Source organism: Somniosus microcephalus, chromosome 9 (assembly GCF_052327205.1).
Source record: "Somniosus microcephalus isolate GS21.2 chromosome 9, FLI_Smic_1.0, whole genome shotgun sequence".
Lineage (NCBI taxonomy): Eukaryota > Metazoa > Chordata > Chondrichthyes > Squaliformes > Somniosidae > Somniosus > Somniosus microcephalus.
The window spans coordinates 66997524-67018695 of NC_140995.1; the positions used below are offsets into that span (position 1 = coordinate 66997524).

The 21172-nt window shown below is 59.8% G+C and overlaps 1 protein-coding gene across 1 annotated transcript in view; it reads right to left on the reverse strand.

Moving 5' to 3' along the window:
* LOC147112447 (uncharacterized) overlaps positions 1 to 17464 on the reverse strand; it is an 88781-nt gene extending 71317 nt beyond the window's left edge. Inside the window, exons 1-2 of the mRNA XM_085998179.1 lie at positions 17204 to 17464; positions 16666 to 17060 (exon numbers count right to left, since the gene is read on the reverse strand). Coding sequence (XP_085854305.1) covers positions 16666 to 17060; positions 17204 to 17464 — 656 coding nt within the window. The remainder of the gene's footprint in view (positions 1 to 16665; positions 17061 to 17203) is intronic.
* Between the last annotated feature and the right edge of the window lie 3708 nt (positions 17465 to 21172).

Genomic DNA, 21172 nt, shown 5'->3' on the forward strand with positions numbered 1-21172 from the left:
CCTCCGACAGTCCAGCGCTCTCTCAATACTGCCTGTCCAACAGTGCAGCACACCCTCAGTACTGCACCTCCGACAGTGCAGCGCTCCCTCAGTACTACCACTCCGACAATGCGGTGCTTCTTCAGTACGGCCCCTCCAACAGTGCAGAACTCCTTCAGTACTGCCCTTTTGACAGTGCTGCCATCCCTCAGTACTGCCCCTCTGACAGTATCGCGATCCCTCAGTACTGCCCCTGCGACAGTGCGGCGCTCGCTCAGGAATGCTCCTCCGCCAGTTCAGAGCGCCGTCAATGCTGCCCCTCTGACAGTGCAGTGATCCCTCATTACTGACCCTCCAACCATGCAGCATTCATTCAGCACTGCCCCTTCTACAGTGCAGCGCTCCCTCTGGCAGTGCAGCCCTCCCACAGTACTGCCCCTCCAACAGTCCAGCGCTCCCTCAAAGCTGCCACTCCAAAAGTGCAGCACTCCCTCAGCAATGCCCCTCCAAAAGTGCATCGCTTCCTCGATACTTCCCGTCCAACAGTGTAGCGCTCCCTCATTCTGACCCTCCAACAGTGTAGCGCTCCTTCAGTACCGACACTCCGACAGTGCAGCCCTCCATCAGGACTTCCCCTCCGACAGTGCAGAGCTCCCTCAATGCGAAACATTCTACAGTTCGGAGCTCCCTCAGTAGTGCCCCTCCGACAGTGCAGTTCTCCCTCATTACTGCCCCTCCGGCAGTGCAGTCCTCCCTCAGTACTGCCCCTTCAACAGTCCAGCGCTCTCTCAATGCTGCCACTCCAAAAGTGCAGCACTCCCTCAGCAATGCACCTCCAAAAGTGCATCGCTCCCTCGATACTGCCCGTCCAACAGTGCAGCGCTCCCTCATTCTGACCCTCCAACAGTGCCGCGCTCCCTCAGTACTGCTCCTGCAACAGTGCAGAGCTCCCTCAGTACCGACACTCCGACAGTGCAGCCCTCCATCAGGACTGCCCCCCCACAGTGCAGAGCTCCCTCAGTGCAGCACATCTGACGGTGCAGGGCTCCCTCAGTACTGCCCCACCGACTGAGCAGCCCTCCCTTATTACTGCCCCTCCAACAGTGCAGCGCTCATTCAGTACTGCCCCTCTGACAGTGCAGCCCTCCCTCAGTACTGCCCATCCGACAGTGCAGTGCTCCCTCATTACTTCTCCTCCGACAGTCCTGCGCTCCCTCAATACTGCTCCTCCGACAGTGCAGCACTCCCTCAGCACTGCCCCTCCAACAGTGCATCGCTCCCTCGATACTGCCCCACCAACAGTGTAGCCCTCCCTCAGTACTGACCCACCAACAGTGCAGCTCTCCCTCAGTACTGCCCCTCCGACAGTCCAGCGCTCCCTCAATATTGCCACTCCAACAGCGCAGCACTCCCTCAGCACTGCCCCTCTAAATCTGCATTTCTCCCTCAATACTGCCATTCCAATGGTGCAGCGATCCCTCAGTACTGGACCTCTGACAGTGCAGCCCTCCCTCAGTAATACCCCTCCAACAGTGCAGCGCTCCCTCAGTACTGCCCATCCGATGGTGCGGCGCGACCTCAGCACAGCCTCTCCAACAGTGCAGCGCGCCCTCTGACAGTGCAGCCCTCCCTCAGTACTGCCCAACTGACAGTGTAGCCTTTTCCTCATTACTGCCCCTCTGACAGTGCAGCCCTCCCTCAGCACTGCCCCTCCAACAGGCCAGCACTCCCTCAGCACTACCGCTCCAACAGTGCATCGCTCCCTAAGTACTGCCCCTCTGACAGTGCAGCACTCCCTCAGTACTGCCCTTCTGACAGTGCAGCACTCCCTCGGTACTGTCCTCTGACGTTGCAGAGCTCCCTCAGTGTGACACATCCGACGGTGCAGGGCTCCCTCATTACTGCACCTCCTACATTGCAGAGCTCCCTCAGTGCCGATACTCCGACAGTGCAATGCTCCCTTATTACTGCCCCTCCGACAGTCCAGCGCTCCCTCAATACTGCCACTCCAACAGCACAGCACTCCCTCAGCACAGCCCCTCCAAAACTGCATTGCTCCCTCAATACTGCCAGTCCAATGGTGCAGCGATCCCTAAGTACTGACCTTCCAACAATGCAGTGCTCATTCAGTACTGCCCCACCGACAGTGCAGCGCTCCCTCAGTACTGCCCCTCCGACAGTGCAGGGATCCCTCAGTAATACCCCTCCAACAGTGCAGTGTTCCTTCAGTACTGCCCCATCGACAGTAAAGCACTCCCTGAGTACTGCCCCACCGACTCTTCAGCCCTCCCTCAGTACTGCCCCTCCAACAGTGCAGAGCTCCCTCTGTACCGACGCTCCGACAGTGCAGTTCTCCCTCAGTACTGCCCCTCCAACAGTGCTGCACTCCCTCAATACTGCCACTCCAAAAGTGCAGCACTCCCTCAGCAATGCACCTCCAAAAGTGCATCGCTCCCTCAATACTGCCCATCCAACAGTGCTGCACTCCCTCAGTACTGCCCCTCCGACAAAGCGGCGCTCCCTCAGTACGGCCCCTCCGACAGTATCGCGATCCCTCAGTACTGACCCTCCAACAGTGCAGCACTCATTCAGTACTGCCCATCCGACAGTGCATCACTCCCTCAGGACTGCCCATCTGGCAGTGCAGCCCTCCCTCAGTACTGCCCCTCCAACAGTGCAACGATCCTTCAGTACTGACCCTCCAACAGTGCAGTGCTCATTTAGTAATGCCCCTCCGACAGTGCAGCCCTCCCTCAGTACTGTCCCTCCAACAGTGCTGTGCTCCCTCAGTACTGCTCCTCTGACAATGCGGCACCCCCTCAGTACGGCCCCTCTGACAGTGGAGCGCTCCTTCAGTACTGCACTTCTGACAGAACAGCCATCCCTCAGTACTGCCCCTCTGACAGTATCGCGATCCCTCAGTACTGCCACTGCGACAGTGCGGCGCTCGCTCAGGAATGCTCCTCCGCCAGTTCAGAGCGCCGTCAATGCTGCCCCTCTGACAGTGCAGTGATCCCTCATTACTGACCCTCCAATCGTGCAGCATTCATTCAGTACTGCCCCATCTACAGTGCAGCGCTCCCTCTGGCAGTGCAGCCCTCCCACAGTACTGCCCATCCAACAGTCCAGCGCTCCCTCAAAGCTGCCACTCCAAAAGTGCAGCACTCCCTCAGCAATGCCCTGCCAAAAGTGCATCGCTTCCTCGATACTTCCCGTCCAACAGTGTAGCGCTCCCTCATTCTGACCCTCCAACAGTGTAGCGCTCCCTCAGTACCGACACTCCGACAGTGCAGCCCTCCATCAGGACTGCCCCTCCGAAAGTGCAGAGCTCCCTCAGTACAGCACATCCGACGGTGCAGGGCTCCCTTAGTACTGCCCCTCCGACTGAGCAGCCCTCCCTTATTACGGTCCCTCCAACAGTGCAGTTCACCCTCATTTCTGCCACTCCGACAGTCCAGTGCTCCCTCAGTACTGCTCCTGCGACAGTGCAGAGCTCCCTCAGTACCGACACTCCGACAGTGCAGCCCTCCATCAGGACTTCCCCTCCGACAGTGCAGAGCTCCCTCAATGCGACACATTCGACGCTTCGGAGCTCCCTCAGTAGTGCCCCTCCGACAGTGCAGTTCTCCCTCATTACTGCCCCTCTGACAGTGCAGCCCTCCCTCAGTACTGCCCCTCCAACAGTCCAGCGCTCCCTCAATGCTGCCACTCCAAAAGTGCAGCACTCCCTCAGCAATGCACCTCCAAAAGTGCATCGCTCCCTCGATACTGCCCGTCCAACAGTGCATCGCTCCCTCATTCTGACCCTCCAACAGTGCCACGCTCCCTCAGTGCTGCTCCTGCAACAGTGCAGAGCTCCCTCAGTACCGACACTCCGACAGTGCAGCCCTCCATCTGGACTGCCCCCCCACAGTGCAGAGCTCCCTCAGTGCAGCACATCTGACGGTGCAGGGCTCCCTCAGTACAGCCCCATCGACTGAGCAGCCCTCCCTTATTACTGCCCCTCCGACAGTGCAGTTCACCCTCATTACTGCCTCTCCGACAGTCCAGCGCTCTCTCAAGACTGCCCGACCAACAGTGCAGCACGCCCTCAGTACTGCCATTCCGCCAGTGCAGCGCTCCCTCAAATACTGCCCCTCTGACAGTGTAGCCCTCCCTCAGTACTGCCCCTCCGACAGTGCAGAGCGCCCTCAGTACTGTCCCTCCGACAGAGCAGCACTCCCTCAGTACTGACCCATCGAAAATGCAGCCCTCCCTCAGTACTGCCCCTCCGACAATGCAGCGTTCCCTCAGTACGGAGCCTTAGACAGTGCAGCGCTCCCTCAATACTGCCCCTCCGACAGTGCCACGCTTCCTCAGCACTGCCCCTCCAACAGTGTAGTGCTCCCTCATTACTGCCCCTCCAACAGTGCAGCGATCCCTCAGTACTGACCCTCCAACAGTGCAGCCCTCTCTCAGTATTGCCTCTCCGACAGTGCGGCACTCCCTCAGTACTGCCCCTGTGACAGTGCAGCCCTCCCTCAATAATACCCCTCCAACAGTGCAGCACCCCCTCAGTACTGCCCCACCGACTGTGTGGCACTCCCTCAGTGTGGCCCCTTCAACAATGCAGTGCTCCCTCATTGTGACCCACCAACAATGCAGCGCTTCCTCAACACTGCCCCTCCGACAGTGCATCGCTCCCTCGATACTGCCCCTCCAATAGTGCAGCCCTCGCTCAGTACTTGCCCTCCGCCAGTGCAGCACTCCCTCAATACTGCACCTCCACCACTGCAGCGCTCCCTCAATACCCCCCCTCCGACAGTGCCGCGATCCCTCAGTACTGACCCTCTGGCAGTGCAGCCCTCCCTCAGTACTGCCACTCCGACAGTGCAGCGCTCCCTCAGTACTGCCCCACTGACAGTGCGACGCTCCATCAGTATTACCTTTCTGACAGTGCAGCCCTCCCTCAGTACTGCCCCACCGACAGTGCAGCCCTCCCTCAGTACTGCCCCTCCGACAGTGCAGAGCTCCCTCACTACTACCCCTCCGACATTGCAGCGCTCCCTCAGTACTGCCCCTGCGACAGTGTAGCCCTCCCTCAGTACTGCCGCTCCGACAGTGCAGAGCTCCCTCTGTACTGCACTTCCATCAGTGCAGCGCTCCCTCAGTACTGCACCTCCGACAGTCCATCGCTCTTTCAATACTGCCCGTCCAACAGTGCAGCAGACCCTCAGCACTGCCATTCCGCGAGTGCAGCGCTCCCTCAGTACTGCCACTCCGACAGTGCGGCGCTCCCTCTGTACTGCCCCTCTGACAGTGCAGTGCTCCCTCAGTACAGCCCCTCTGACAGTGCAGAGCTCCCTCAATACGGCACATCCGATGGTTCAGGGCTCCCTCAGTACTGCTCCTCCGACGGAGCAGCCCTCCCTCAGTACTGCCCCTCCGACAGTGCAGCGCTCCCTCAGTACTGCCCCTCTGACAGTGCAGCGCTCCCTCAGTACTGCCCCTCCGACAGTGCAGAGCTCCCTCAATACGGCACAACCGACGGTTCAGGGCTCCCTCAGTACTGCTCCTCCGACTGAGCAGCCCTCCCTCAATACTGCCCCTCCGACAGTCCAGCGCTCCCTCAATATTGCCACTCCAAAAGTGCAGCACTCCCTCAGCACTGCCCCTCCAACAGTGCAGCGCTCCCTTATTCTGACCCTCCAACAGTGCAGCATTCCCTCAGCACTGCCCCTCCAACAGTGCAGCGCTCCCTCATTCTGACCCTCCAACAGTGCAGCGCTCCCTCAGTACTGCTCCTGCGACAATGCAGAGCTCCCTCACTGCAGCACCTCCGATGGTGCAGGGCTCCCACAGTACTGCCTCTCCAACAATGCAACCCTCCCAAAGTACTGAACCTCCGATGGTTCTGCGCTTCTTCAGTACTGCCCCTCCAACAGTGCAGCGCTCCCTCACTACTGCTCCTGCGACAGTGCAGAGCTCCCTCAGTACCGACACTCCGACAGTGCAGCCCTCCCTCAGTAGTGCTCCATCGACAGTGCAGCCCTCCCTCAGTACTGCCCCTCCGACAGTCCAGCGCTCTCTCAATACTGCCTGTCCAACAGTGCAGCACACCCTCAGTACTGCACCTCCGACAGTGCAGCGCTCCCTCAGTACTACCACTCCGACAATGCGGTGCTTCTTCAGTACGGCCCCTCCAACAGTGCAGAACTCCTTCAGTACTGCCCTTTTGACAGTGCTGCCATCCCTCAGTACTGCCCCTCTGACAGTATCGCGATCCCTCAGTACTGCCCCTGCGACAGTGCGGCGCTCGCTCAGGAATGCTCCTCCGCCAGTTCAGAGCGCCGTCAATGCTGCCCCTCTGACAGTGCAGTGATCCCTCATTACTGACCCTCCAACCATGCAGCATTCATTCAGCACTGCCCCTTCTACAGTGCAGCGCTCCCTCTGGCAGTGCAGCCCTCCCACAGTACTGCCCCTCCAACAGTCCAGCGCTCCCTCAAAGCTGCCACTCCAAAAGTGCAGCACTCCCTCAGCAATGCCCCTCCAAAAGTGCATCGCTTCCTCGATACTTCCCGTCCAACAGTGTAGCGCTCCCTCATTCTGACCCTCCAACAGTGTAGCGCTCCTTCAGTACCGACACTCCGACAGTGCAGCCCTCCATCAGGACTTCCCCTCCGACAGTGCAGAGCTCCCTCAATGCGAAACATTCTACAGTTCGGAGCTCCCTCAGTAGTGCCCCTCCGACAGTGCAGTTCTCCCTCATTACTGCCCCTCCGACAGTGCAGTCCTCCCTCAGTACTGCCCCTTCAACAGTCCAGCGCTCTCTCAATGCTGCCACTCCAAAAGTGCAGCACTCCCTCAGCAATGCACCTCCAAAAGTGCATCGCTCCCTCGATACTGCCCGTCCAACAGTGCAGCGCTCCCTCATTCTGACCCTCCAACAGTGCCGCGCTCCCTCAGTACTGCTCCTGCAACAGTGCAGAGCTCCCTCAGTACCGACACTCCGACAGTGCAGCCCTCCATCAGGACTGCCCCCCCACAGTGCAGAGCTCCCTCAGTGCAGCACATCTGACGGTGCAGGGCTCCCTCAGTACTGCCCCACCGACTGAGCAGCCCTCCCTTATTACTGCCCCTCCAACAGTGCAGCGCTCATTCAGTACTGCCCCTCTGACAGTGCAGCCCTCCCTCAGTACTGCCCATCCGACAGTGCAGTGCTCCCTCATTACTTCTCCTCCGACAGTCCTGCGCTCCCTCAATACTGCTCCTCCGACAGTGCAGCACTCCCTCAGCACTGCCCCTCCAACAGTGCATCGCTCCCTCGATACTGCCCCACCAACAGTGTAGCCCTCCCTCAGTACTGACCCACCAACAGTGCAGCTCTCCCTCAGTACTGCCCCTCCGACAGTCCAGCGCTCCCTCAATATTGCCACTCCAACAGCGCAGCACTCCCTCAGCACTGCCCCTCTAAATCTGCATTTCTCCCTCAATACTGCCATTCCAATGGTGCAGCGATCCCTCAGTACTGGACCTCTGACAGTGCAGCCCTCCCTCAGTAATACCCCTCCAACAGTGCAGCGCTCCCTCAGTACTGCCCATCCGATGGTGCGGCGCGACCTCAGCACAGCCTCTCCAACAGTGCAGCGTGCCCTCTGACAGTGCAGCCCTCCCTCAGTACTGCCCAACTGACAGTGTAGCCTTTTCCTCATTACTGCCCCTCTGACAGTGCAGCCCTCCCTCAGCACTGCCCCTCCAACAGGCCAGCACTCCCTCAGCACTACCGCTCCAACAGTGCATCGCTCCCTAAGTACTGCCCCTCTGACAGTGCAGCACTCCCTCAGTACTGCCCTTCTGACAGTGCAGCACTCCCTCGGTACTGTCCTCTGACGTTGCAGAGCTCCCTCAGTGTGACACATCCGACGGTGCAGGGCTCCCTCATTACTGCACCTCCTACATTGCAGAGCTCCCTCAGTGCCGATACTCCGACAGTGCAATGCTCCCTTATTACTGCCCCTCCGACAGTCCAGCGCTCCCTCAATACTGCCACTCCAACAGCACAGCACTCCCTCAGCACAGCCCCTCCAAAACTGCATTGCTCCCTCAATACTGCCAGTCCAATGGTGCAGCGATCCCTAAGTACTGACCTTCCAACAATGCAGTGCTCATTCAGTACTGCCCCACCGACAGTGCAGCGCTCCCTCAGTACTGCCCCTCCGACAGTGCAGGGATCCCTCAGTAATACCCCTCCAACAGTGCAGTGTTCCTTCAGTACTGCCCCATCGACAGTAAAGCACTCCCTGAGTACTGCCCCACCGACTCTTCAGCCCTCCCTCAGTACTGCCCCTCCAACAGTGCAGAGCTCCCTCTGTACCGACGCTCCGACAGTGCAGTTCTCCCTCAGTACTGCCCCTCCAAAAGTGCAGCACTCCCTCAGCAATGCACCTCCAAAAGTGCATCGCTCCCTCAATACTGCCCATCCAACAGTGCTGCACTCCCTCAGTACTGCCCCTCCGACAAAGCGGCGCTCCCTCAGTACGGCCCCTCCGACAGTATCGCGATCCCTCAGTACTGACCCTCCAACAGTGCAGCACTCATTCAGTACTGCCCATCCGACAGTGCATCACTCCCTCAGGACTGCCCATCTGGCAGTGCAGCCCTCCCTCAGTACTGCCCCTCCAACAGTGCAACGATCCTTCAGTACTGACCCTCCAACAGTGCAGTGCTCATTTAGTAATGCCCCTCCGACAGTGCAGCCCTCCCTCAGTACTGTCCCTCCAACAGTGCTGTGCTCCCTCAGTACTGCTCCTCTGACAATGCGGCACCCCCTCAGTACGGCCCCTCTGACAGTGGAGCGCTCCTTCAGTACTGCACTTCTGACAGAACAGCCATCCCTCAGTACTGCCCCTCTGACAGTATCGCGATCCCTCAGTACTGCCACTGCGACAGTGCGGCGCTCGCTCAGGAATGCTCCTCCGCCAGTTCAGAGCGCCGTCAATGCTGCCCCTCTGACAGTGCAGTGATCCCTCATTACTGACCCTCCAACCGTGCAGCATTCATTCAGTACTGCCCCATCTACAGTGCAGCGCTCCCTCTGGCAGTGCAGCCCTCCCACAGTACTGCCCATCCAACAGTCCAGCGCTCCCTCAAAGCTGCCACTCCAAAAGTGCAGCACTCCCTCAGCAATGCCCTGCCAAAAGTGCATCGCTTCCTCGATACTTCCCGTCCAACAGTGTAGCGCTCCCTCATTCTGACCCTCCAACAGTGTAGCGCTCCCTCAGTACCGACACTCCGACAGTGCAGCCCTCCATCAGGACTGCCCCTCCGAAAGTGCAGAGCTCCCTCAGTACAGCACATCCGACGGTGCAGGGCTCCCTTAGTACTGCCCCTCCGACTGAGCAGCCCTCCCTTATTACGGTCCCTCCAACAGTGCAGTTCACCCTCATTTCTGCCACTCCGACAGTCCAGTGCTCCCTCAGTACTGCTCCTGCGACAGTGCAGAGCTCCCTCAGTACCGACACTCCGACAGTGCAGCCCTCCATCAGGACTTCCCCTCCGACAGTGCAGAGCTCCCTCAATGCGACACATTCGACGCTTCGGAGCTCCCTCAGTAGTGCCCCTCCGACAGTGCAGTTCTCCCTCATTACTGCCCCTCTGACAGTGCAGCCCTCCCTCAGTACTGCCCCTCCAACAGTCCAGCGCTCCCTCAATGCTGCCACTCCAAAAGTGCAGCACTCCCTCAGCAATGCACCTCCAAAAGTGCATCGCTCCCTCGATACTGCCCGTCCAACAGTGCATCGCTCCCTCATTCTGACCCTCCAACAGTGCCACGCTCCCTCAGTGCTGCTCCTGCAACAGTGCAGAGCTCCCTCAGTACCGACACTCCGACAGTGCAGCCCTCCATCTGGACTGCCCCCCCACAGTGCAGAGCTCCCTCAGTGCAGCACATCTGACGGTGCAGGGCTCCCTCAGTACAGCCCCATCGACTGAGCAGCCCTCCCTTATTACTGCCCCTCCGACAGTGCAGTTCACCCTCATTACTGCCTCTCCGACAGTCCAGCGCTCTCTCAAGACTGCCCGACCAACAGTGCAGCACGCCCTCAGTACTGCCATTCCGCCAGTGCAGCGCTCCCTCAAATACTGCCCCTCTGACAGTGTAGCCCTCCCTCAGTACTGCCCCTCCGACAGTGCAGAGCGCCCTCAGTACTGTCCCTCCGACAGAGCAGCACTCCCTCAGTACTGACCCATCGAAAATGCAGCCCTCCCTCAGTACTGCCCCTCCGACAATGCAGCGTTCCCTCAGTACGGAGCCTTAGACAGTGCAGCGCTCCCTCAATACTGCCCCTCCGACAGTGCCACGCTTCCTCAGCACTGCCCCTCCAACAGTGCAGCCCTCTCTCAGTATTGCCTCTCCGACAGTGCGGCACTCCCTCAGTACTGCCCCTGTGACAGTGCAGCCCTCCCTCAATAATACCCCTCCAACAGTGCAGCACCCCCTCAGTACTGCCCCACCGACTGTGTGGCACTCACTCAGTGTGGCCCCTTCAACAATGCAGTGCTCCCTCATTGTGACCCACCAACAATGCAGCGCTTCCTCAACACTGCCCCTCCGACAGTGCATCGCTCCCTCGATACTGCCCCTCCAATAGTGCAGCCCTCGCTCAGTACTTGCCCTCCGCCAGTGCAGCACTCCCTCAATACTGCACCTCCACCACTGCAGCGCTCCCTCAATACCCCCCCTCCGACAGTGCCGCGATCCCTCAGTACTGACCCTCTGGCAGTGCAGCCCTCCCTCAGTACTGCCACTCCGACAGTGCAGCGCTCCCTCAGTACTGCCCCACTGACAGTGCGACGCTCCATCAGTATTACCTTTCTGACAGAGCAGCCCTCCCTCAGTACTGCCCCACCGACAGTGCAGCCCTCCCTCAGTACTGCCCCTCCGACAGTGCAGAGCTCCCTCACTACTACCCCTCCGACATTGCAGCGCTCCCTCAGTACTGCCCCTGCGACAGTGTAGCCCTCCCTCAGTACTGCCGCTCCGACAGTGCAGAGCTCCCTCTGTACTGCACTTCCATCAGTGCAGCGCTCCCTCAGTACTGCACCTCCGACAGTCCATCGCTCTTTCAATACTGCCCGTCCAACAGTGCAGCAGACCCTCAGCACTGCCATTCCGCGAGTGCAGCGCTCCCTCAGTACTGCCACTCCGACAGTGCGGCGCTCCCTCTGTACTGCCCCTCTGACAGTGCAGCGCTCCCTCAGTACAGCCCCTCTGACAGTGCAGAGCTCCCTCAATACGGCACATCCGATGGTTCAGGGCTCCCTCAGTACTGCTCCTCCGACGGAGCAGCCCTCCCACAGTACTGCCCCTCCGACAGTGCAGCGCTCCCTCAGTACTGCCCCTCTGACAGTGCAGCGCTCCCTCAGTACTGCCCCTCCGACAGTGCAGAGCTCCCTCAATACGGCACAACCGACGGTTCAGGGCTCCCTCAGTACTGCTCCTCCGACTGAGCAGCCCTCCCTCAATACTGCCCCTCCGACAGTCCAGCGCTCCCTCAATATTGCCACTCCAAAAGTGCAGCACTCCCTCAGCACTGCCCCTCCAACAGTGCAGCGCTCCCTCATTCTGACCCTCCAACAGTGCAGCATTCCCTCAGCACTGCCCCTCCAACAGTGCAGCGCTCCCTCATTCTGACCCTCCAACAGTGCAGCGCTCCCTCAGTACTGCTCCTGCGACAATGCAGAGCTCCCTCACTGCAGCACCTCCGATGGTGCAGGGCTCCCACAGTACTGCCTCTCCAACAATGCAACCCTCCCAAAGTACTGAACCTCCGATGGTTCTGCGCTTCTTCAGTACTGCCCCTCCAACAGTGCAGAGCTCCCTCAGTACTGCTCCTCCGACTGAGCAGCCCTCCCTCAATACTGCCCCTCCGACAGTCCAGCGCTCCCTCAATATTGCCACTCCAAAAGTGCAGCACTCCCTCAGCACTGCCCCTCCAACAGTGCAGCGCTCCCTCATTCTGACCCTCCAACAGTGCAGCATTCCCTCAGCACTGCCCCTCCAACAGTGCAGCGCTCCCTCATTCTGACCCTCCAACAGTGCAGCGCTCCCTCAGTACTGCTCCTGCGACAATGCAGAGCTCCCTCACTGCAGCACCTCCGATGGTGCAGGGCTCCCACAGTACTGCCTCTCCAACAATGCAACCCTCCCAAAGTACTGAACCTCCGATGGTTCTGCGCTTCTTCAGTACTGCCCCTCCAACAGTGCAGAGCTCCCTCACTACTGCTCCTGCGACAGTGCAGAGCTCCCTCAGTACCGACACTCCGACAGTGCAGCCCTCCCTCAGTAGTGCTCCATCGACAGTGCAGCCCTCCCTCAGTACTGCCCCTCCGACAGTCCAGCGCTCTCTCAATACTGCCCGTCCAACAGTGCAGCACACCCTCAGTACTGCACCTCCGACAGTGCAGCGCTCCCTCAGTACTACCACTCCGACAATGCGGTGCTTCTTCAGTACGGCCCCTCCAACAGTGCAGAACTCCTTCAGTACTACCCTTTTGACAGTGCTGCCATCCCTCAGTACTGCCCCTCTGACAGTATCGCGATCCCTCAGTACTGCCCCTGCGACAGTGCGGCGCTCGCTCAGGAATGCTCCTCCGCCAGTTCAGAGCGCCGTCAATGCTGCCCCTCTGACAGTGCAGTGATCCCTCATTACTGACCCTCCAACCATGCAGCATTCATTCAGCACTGCCCCTTCTACAGTGCAGCGCTCCCTCTGGCAGTGCAGCCCTCCCACAGTACTGCCCCTCCAACAGTCCAGCGCTCCCTCAAAGCTGCCACTCCAAAAGTGCAGCACTCCCTCAGCAATGCCCCTCCAAAAGTGCATCGCTTCCTCGATACTTCCCGTCCAACAGTGTAGCGCTCCCTCATTCTGACCCTCCAAAGTGTAGCGCTCCTTCAGTACCGACACTCCGACAGTGCAGCCCTCCATCAGGACTTCCCCTCCGACAGTGCAGAGCTCCCTCAATGCGACACATTCGACGGTTCGGAGCTCCCTCAGTAGTGCCCCTCCGACAGTGCAGTTCTCCCTCATTACTGCCCCTCCGACAGTGCAGTCCTCCCTCAGTACTGCCCCTTCAACAGTCCAGCGCTCCCTCAATGCTGCCACTCCAAAAGTGCAGCACTCCCTCAGCAATGCACCTCCAAAAGTGCATCGCTCCCTCGATACTGCCCGTCCAACAGTGCAGCGCTCCCTCATTCTGACCCTCCAACAGTGCCGCGCTCCCTCAGTACTGCTCCTGCAACAGTGCAGAGCTCCCTCAGTACCGACACTCCGACAGTGCAGCCCTCCATCAGGACTGCCCCCCCACAGTGCAGAGCTCCCTCAGTGCAGCACATCTGACGGTGCAGGGCTCCCTCAGTACTGCCCCACCGACTGAGCAGCCCTCCCTTATTACTGCCCCTCCGACAGTGCAGTTCACCCTCATTACTGCCCCTCCGACAGTCCAGCGCTCTCTCAAGACTGCCTGACCAACAGTGCAGCACGCCCTCAGTACTGCCATTCCGCCAGTGCAGCACTCCCTCAAATACTGCCCCTCTGACAGTGTAGCCCTCCCTCAGTACTGCCCCTCCGACAGTGCAGAGTGCCCTCAGCACTGTCCCTCCGACAGAGCAGCACTCCCTCAGTACTGACCCATCGAAAGTGCAGCCCTCCCTCAGTACTGCCCCTCCGACAATGCAGCGTTCCCTCAGTACGGAGCCTTAGACAGTGCAGCGCTCCCTCAATACTGCCCCTCCGACAGTGCCACTCTTCCTCAGCACTGCCCCTCCAACAGTGTAGTGCTCCCTCATTACTGCCCCTCCAACAGTGCAGCGATCCCTCAGTACTGACCCTCCAACAGTGCAGCAGTCATTTAGTACTGCCCCTCCGACAGTGCAGCACTCCCTCAGGAGTGCCCCTCTGGCAGTGCAGCCCTCCCTCAGTAATGCCCCTCCGACAGCGCAGCGTTCCCTCAGTTCTGCCCCTCTGGCAGTGTAGCCCTCTCTCAGTATTGCCTCTCCGACAGTGCGGCGCTCCCTCAGTACTGCCCCTGTGACAGTGCAGCCCTCCCTCAATAATACCCCTCCAACAGTGCAGCACCCCCTCAGTACTGCCCCACCGACTGTGTGGCACTCCCTCAGTGTGGCCCCTTCAACAATGCAGTGCTCCCTCATTGTGACCCGCCAACATTACAGCGCTTCCTCAACACTGCCCCTCCGACAGTGCATCGCTCCCTCGATACTGCCCCTCCAATAGTGCAGCCCTCGCTCAGTACTTGCCCTCCGCCAGTGCAGCACTCCCTCAATACTGCACCTCCACCACTGCAGCGCTCCCTCAATACCCCCCCTCCGACAGTGCCGCGATCCCTCAGTACTGACCCTCTGGCAGTGCAGCCCTCCCTCAGTACTGCCACTCCGACAGTGCAGCGCTCCCTCAGTACTGCCCCTGCGACAGTGCAGCACTCCCTCAATACTGCCCCTCCAACAGTGCAGCGCTCCTTCAGCACTGCTCCTCTAAGAGTGCAGCCATCCCTCAGTACTGCGCCACTGACAGTGCGACGCTCCATCAGTATTGCCTTTCCGACAGAGCAGCCCTTCCTCAGTACTGCCCCACCGACAGTGCAGCCCTCCCGCAGTACTGCCCCTCCGACAGTGCAGAGCTCCCTCACTACTACCCCTCCGACATTGCAGTGCTTCCTCAGTACTGCTCCTTTGACAGTGTAGCCCTCCCTCAGTACTGCCGCTCCGACAGTGCAGAGCTCCCTCTGTACTGCACTTCCATCAGTGCAGCGCTCCCTCAGTACTGCACCTCTGACAGTCCATCGCTCTTTCAATACTGCCTGTCCAACAGTGCAGCACACCCTCAGTACTGCCATTCCGCGAGTGCAGCGCTCCCTCAGTACTGCCACACCGACAGTGCGGCGCTCCCTCAGTACTGCGCCTCCAACAGTGCAGTGCTCCCTCATTCTGCCATTCAAACAGTGCAGCGCTACCTCAGTACTGCCCCTGCAACAGTGCAGATCTCCCTCAGTACCGACACTCCGACAGTGCAGCCATCCATCAGAATTGCCCCTCCGACTGAGCAGCCCTCCCTCAATTCAGCCCCTCCGACAGTCCAGCGCTCCCTCAATACTGCCACTCCAAAACTGCAGCATTCCCTCAGCACTGCCCCTCCAACAGTGCATCGCTGCCTGAATACTGCTCCTCCGCCAGTTAAGAGCACCCTCAATGCTGCCCCTCCGACAGTGCAGTGACCCCTCATTACTGACCCTCCAACCGTGCAGCATTCGTTCAGTACTGCCCCTTTTACAGTGCAGCACTCCCTCAGGACTGCCCCTCTGGCAGTGCAGCCCTCCCTCAGTACCGGCCTTCCAACAGTCCAGCGCTCCCTCAATACTGCCACTCCAAATGTGCAGCACTCCCTCAGCAATGCCCCTCCAAAAGTGCATCGCTCCCTCGATACTGCCCGTCCAACAGTGCAGCGCTCCGTCATTCTGACCCTCCAACAGTGCAGCGCTCCCTCAGTACTGCTCCTGCGACAGTGCTGGGCCCCCTCAGTACCGACACTCCGACAGTGCAGCCCTCCCTCAGTAGTGCTCCACCGACAGTGCAGCGCTCCCTCAGTACTGCCCCTCCGACAGTCCAGCGCTCTCTCAATACTGCCCGTCCAACAGTGCAGTACACCCTCAGTACTGCACCTCCGACTGTGCAGCGCTCCCTCAGTACTACCACTCCGACAATGCGGTGCTTCTTCAGTACGGCCCCTCCAACAGTGCAGAACCCTTCAGTACTGCCCTTTTGACAGTGCTGCCATCCCTCAGTACTGCCCCTCCGACAGTATCGCGATTCCCTCAGTACTGACCCTCCAACAGTGCAGCTCTCATTCAGTGCTGCTCCTCCGACAGTGCAGCGCTAGCTCAGGACTGCCCCTCCGGCAGTGCAGCCCTCCCTCAGCACTGCGCCTCCAACAGTGCAGTGCTCCCTCATTCTGACCTTCCAACAGTGCAGCACTACCTCAGTACTGCCCCTGCAACAGTGCAGAGCTCCCTCAGTACCGACACTCCGACAGTGCAGCCATCCATCAGGGTTGCCCCTCCGTCTGAGCAGCCCTCCCTCAATTCTGCCCCTCCGACAGTCCAGCGCTCCCTCAATACTGCCACTCCAAAAGTGCAGCACTCCCCCAGCACTGCCCCTCCAACAGTGCATCGCTCCCTCAATACTGCTCCTCCGCCAGTTAAGAGCGCCCTCAATGCTGCCCCTCCGACAGTGCAGTGATCCCTCATTACTGACCCTCCAACCGTGCAGCATTCGTTCAATACTGTCCCTTTTACAGTGCAGCGCTCCCTCAGGACTGCCCCTCTGGTAGTGCAGCCCTCCCTCAGTACCGGCATTCCAACAGTCCAGCGCTCCCTCAATACTGTCACTCCAAAAGTGCATCGCTCCCTCGATACTGCCCGTCCAACAGTGCAGCGCTCCCTCATTCTGACCCTCCAACAGTGCAGCGCTCCCTCAGTACTGCTCCTGCGACAGTGCAGAGCTCCCTCAGTACCGACACTCTGACAGTGCAGCCCTCCCTCAGTAGTGCTCCACCGCCAGTGCAGCGCTCCCTCAGTACTGCCCCTCCGACAGTCCAGCGCTCTTTCAATACTGCCCGTCCAACAGTGCAGCACACCCTCAGTACTGCACCTCCGACAGTGCAGCGCTCCCTCAGTACTGCCACTCCGACAATGCAGCGCTCCTTCAGTACGGCCCCTCCGACAGTGCAGCACTCCCTCAATACTGCCCCTCCCAGAGTGCAGCAGTCTCTCAGCACTGCTCCGCCGAGAGTGCAGCCATCCCTCAGCACTGCCCCACCGACATTGCAGCGCTTCCTCAGTACTGCCCCTCCGACAGTATAGCCCTCCCTCAGTATTGCCCCACCGACAGTGCAGCGCTTCCTCAGTACTGTCCCTCCGATAGTGCAGCACTCCCTCAGTACCAAAACTCCGACAGTGCAGCGCCCCCTCAGTACTGCCCCTCCGACAATGCAGCATTCCCTCAGTATGGCCCATTTGACAGTGCAGCGCTCCCGCAATACTGCCCCTCTGACAGAGCAGCCACCCTCAGTACTGCCCCTCCGACAGTGCCGCACTTTCACAACACTGCCCCTCCAACACTGTAGTGCTCCCTCATTAATGCCCCTCCAACAGTGCAGCGATCCCTCAGTACTGACCCTCCAACTGTGCAGCACTCATTTAGTACTGACCCTCCAACAGTGCAGCGCTCCCTCAATAATGCCCCTCCAACAGCGCAGTGCTCCCTCAGTACTGCCCCTCTGGCAGTGAAGCCCTCCCTCTGTACTGCCCCTCCCACAGTGCAGCCCTCCCTCAGTAATACCCCTCCAACAGTGCAGCGCCCCCTCAGTACTGCCCCTCCGACAGTGCGGCGCTCCCTCAGTACGGCCCCTCCAACAGTACAGTGCTCCCTCATTACTGCCCCTCTGACAGTGCAGTGCTTCCTCAATACTGCCCCTCCAACAGTGCAGTGCTCCCTCAGCACTGCTCCTCCGAGAGTGCAGCCCTCCCTCAGTACTGCCTCTCCGGAAGTGCAACCCTCCCAAAGTACCGAACCTTCGACAGTTCTGCGCTTCTGCAGTACTGCCCCTCCGACAGTGCAGCCCTCCCTCAGTACTGCCCCTCCGACAATACGGCGCACCCTCAGTACGGCCCCTCCGACAGTGGAGCGCTCCTTCAGTACTGCCCCTCTGGCAGAGCAGCCTTCCCTCAGTTCTGCCCCCCGACAGTATCGCAATCGCTCAGTACTGAACCTCCAACAGTGCTGCCCTCCCTCAGTACTGCCCCTCCGACTGAGGCGCCTTCCCTCAGTACTGCCCCTCCAACAGTGCAGAGCTCCCTCATTACTGCCCCTCCGACAGTGCAGCCCACCCTCAGTACAGCCCCTCTGACAAGGTAGTCCTCCCTGATTACTGCCCCTCCGACAGTGCAGCACTCCCTCAGCACTGCCCCTCCAACAGTCCAGCGCTCCCTCGATACCACCCGTCCAACAGTGCAGCGCTCCCTCAGTACTGCCCCTCCAACAGTGCAGCGCTCCCTCAGTACTGCCCCTCCAACAGTGCAGCGCTCCCTCATTACTGCCCTCCGACAGTGCAGCCCTCCCTCATTACTGCCCCGCCAACAGTGTTGCACTCCCTCAGTACTGCCCCTCCGACAAAGCGGCGCTCCCTCAGTACTGACCCTCCAACAGTGCAGCACTCCCTCAGTACTGCCCCTCCGACAGAATCGCGATTCCCTCAGTACTGACCCTCCAACAGTGCAGCACTCATAGAGTACTGCCCTTCCGACAGTGCAGCGCTCCATCAATACTGTCACTCCAAAAGTGCAGCACTCCCTCAGCACTGCCCCTCCAACAATGCATCGCTCACTCAATACTGTCCGTCCAACAATGCAGCACACCGTCAGTACTGCCATTCCGCCAGTACAGCGCTCCCTCAATCCTGCCCCCCCGACAGAGCAGCGATCCTTCAGTACTGACCCTCTGACAGTGCAGCCCTCCCTCAGTACTGTCCCTCTAACAGTGCTGTGCTCCCTCAGTACTGCTCCTCCGACAATGCGGCATCCCACAGTACGGCCCCTCCGACAGTGGAGCGCTCCTTCAGTACTGCCCTTCTGACAGTGCAGCGCTCCCTCAGCACTGCCCATCTAACAGAGCAGCCATCCCTCAGTACTGCCCCTCCGACAGTATCACGATCCCTCAGCACTGCTCCTCTGCCAGTTCAGAGCACCCTCAATGCTGCCCCTCTGACAGTGCAGTGATCCCTCATTACTGACCCTCCAAAAGTGCAGCACTTCCTCAGCAATGCCCCTCCAAAAGTGCGTCGCTCCCTCGATACTGCCCCTCCAAAAGTGCGTCGCTCCCTCATTCTGACCCTCCAACAGTGCAGCGCTCCCTCAGTGCTGCTCCTGCGACAGTGCAGAGCTCCCTCAGTACAAACACTCCGACAGTGCAGCCCTCCATCAGGACTGCCACTCCGACAGTGCAGAGCACCCTCAGTGCAGCACATCCGATGGTGCAGGGCTCCCTCAGTAATGCCCCTGCGACTGAACAGCCCTCCCTTATTACTGCCCTTCCGACAGTGCAGTTCACCCTCATTACTACCCCTCCGACAGTCCAGCGCTCTCTCAATACTGCCCGACCAACAGTGCAGCATGCCCTCAGTACTGCCATTCCGCCAGTGCAATGCTCCCTCAATACTGCCCCTCTGACAGTGCACGCTCCCTCATTACAGCTTCTCCGACAGTGCAGCGCTCCCTCAGTACTGCCCCTCCAACAGTGCAGCACTCCCTCAATACTGCCCCTCCCACTGTGCAGCGCACCCTCAGCACTGCTCCTCCGAGAGTGCAGCCCTCCCTCAGTACTGTCCCACCGACAGTGCAGTGCTCCCTCAGTACTGTCCCTCCGATAGTGCAGCGCTCCCTCAGTACCAAAACTGCGACAGTGCAGCGCTCCCTCAGTACTGCCCCTCCGACAATGCAGTGTTCCCTCAGTACTGCCCGTCTGACAGTGCAGCACTCTCGCAATACTGCCCCACTGACAGAGCAGCAACCCTAAGCACTGCCCCTCCGAAAGTGCCGCGCTTCCTCAGCACTGCCCCTCCAACAGTGTAGTGCTCCCTCAATACTGCCCCTCCAACAGTGCAGCGATGCCTCAGTACTGACCCTCCAACAGTGCTGCCGTCATTTAGTGCTGCCCCTCTGACAGTGCAGCGGTCCCTCTGGACTGCCCCTCCGACAGTGCAGCGCTTCCTCAGTACTGCCCCTCGACAGTGCAGCGCTCCCTCAGTACTGCCCCTCCGACAGTGCAGCGCTCCCTCAGTACTGCCCCTCCGACAGTGCAGCGCTCCCTCAGTACTACCACTCCGACAGTGTCGCGCTCCCTCAGTAGTGCCCCTCTGACAGTGCAGCACTCCCTCAGTATTGCCAATCCGACAGTGTGGCGCTCCCCCTGTACTGCCCCTCCAACAATGCAGCGCTCCCTCAGTACTGCCCCTCCAACAATGCAGAGCTCCCTCACTGCTGCCCCTCCGATAGTGTAGAGCTCCCTCAGTACTGCCTCTCCGACAGTGCAGCACTCCCTCAATACTGCCCCTCCGACAGTGCAGCGCTCCCTCAGCACTGCTCCTCTGAAAGTGCAGCCATCCCTCAGTACTGCCCCCCCGACAGTGCGGCTCTCCCTCAGTATGGCCCCTCCAACAGTGCAGTACTCTCTCATTCTGACACTCCAACAGTGCAGCGCTACCACAACACTGCACCTCCGACAGTGCAGCCCTCCCTCAGTACTGCCCCTCCGGCAGCGTAGTGCTCCCTTATTACTGCCCCTCCGACAGTGCAGCGCTTCCTCAATACTGCCTCTCCAATAGTGCAGCACTCGCACAGTACTGCCGCTCCACCAGTACAGCACTCCCTCAATACTGCCCCTCCGACAGTGCCGCAATCCCTCAATGCTGCCCCTCCGACAGTGCAGCCCTCCCTCAGTACTGCCCCTCCGACAGTGCTGCACTCCCTCAGGACTGCCTCTCCAACAGTGTAGAGCTCCCTTAGTACTGCCCCTCTGACAGTGCAGCCCTCCCTCGGTACTGCCCCTCTGACAGTGCTTTCCTCCTTCAATACTGCCCCTCCTACAGTGCAGCACTCCCACAGTACCAACCCTCCAACAGTCCAGCGCTCCCTCAATACAGCCCCTCCAACAGTGCAGCGCTCCTTCAGTACTGCCCCTCTGACAGTGCGGCACTCCCTTAGTACGGCCCCTCCGGCAGTGCAGCGCTCCTTCAGTACTGCCCCTCCGCAGCACAGTGCTCCCTCATTACTGCCCCTACAACAGTGCAGCCCTCCCTCAGTACTGCTCCACCAGCAGTGCACAGCTCCCTCTTGGTACTGCCCCTCCGGCAGTGCAGCCCTTCCTCAGTACTGTCCCTCCGACAGAGCAGCGCTCCCTCAGTACTGCCCTTCCAACAGTGCTGCGCTCCCTCAGTACTGCCCCTCCTACAGTGCAGCGCTCCCTCAGTACTGCCACTCCGACAGTGCGGCGCTCCCTCAGTACCTCCCCTCCAACAGTGCAGCCCTCACTCAGTACTCCCCCTCCGATAGTGCAGCACTCCCTCAGTACTGCCCCACCAGCAGT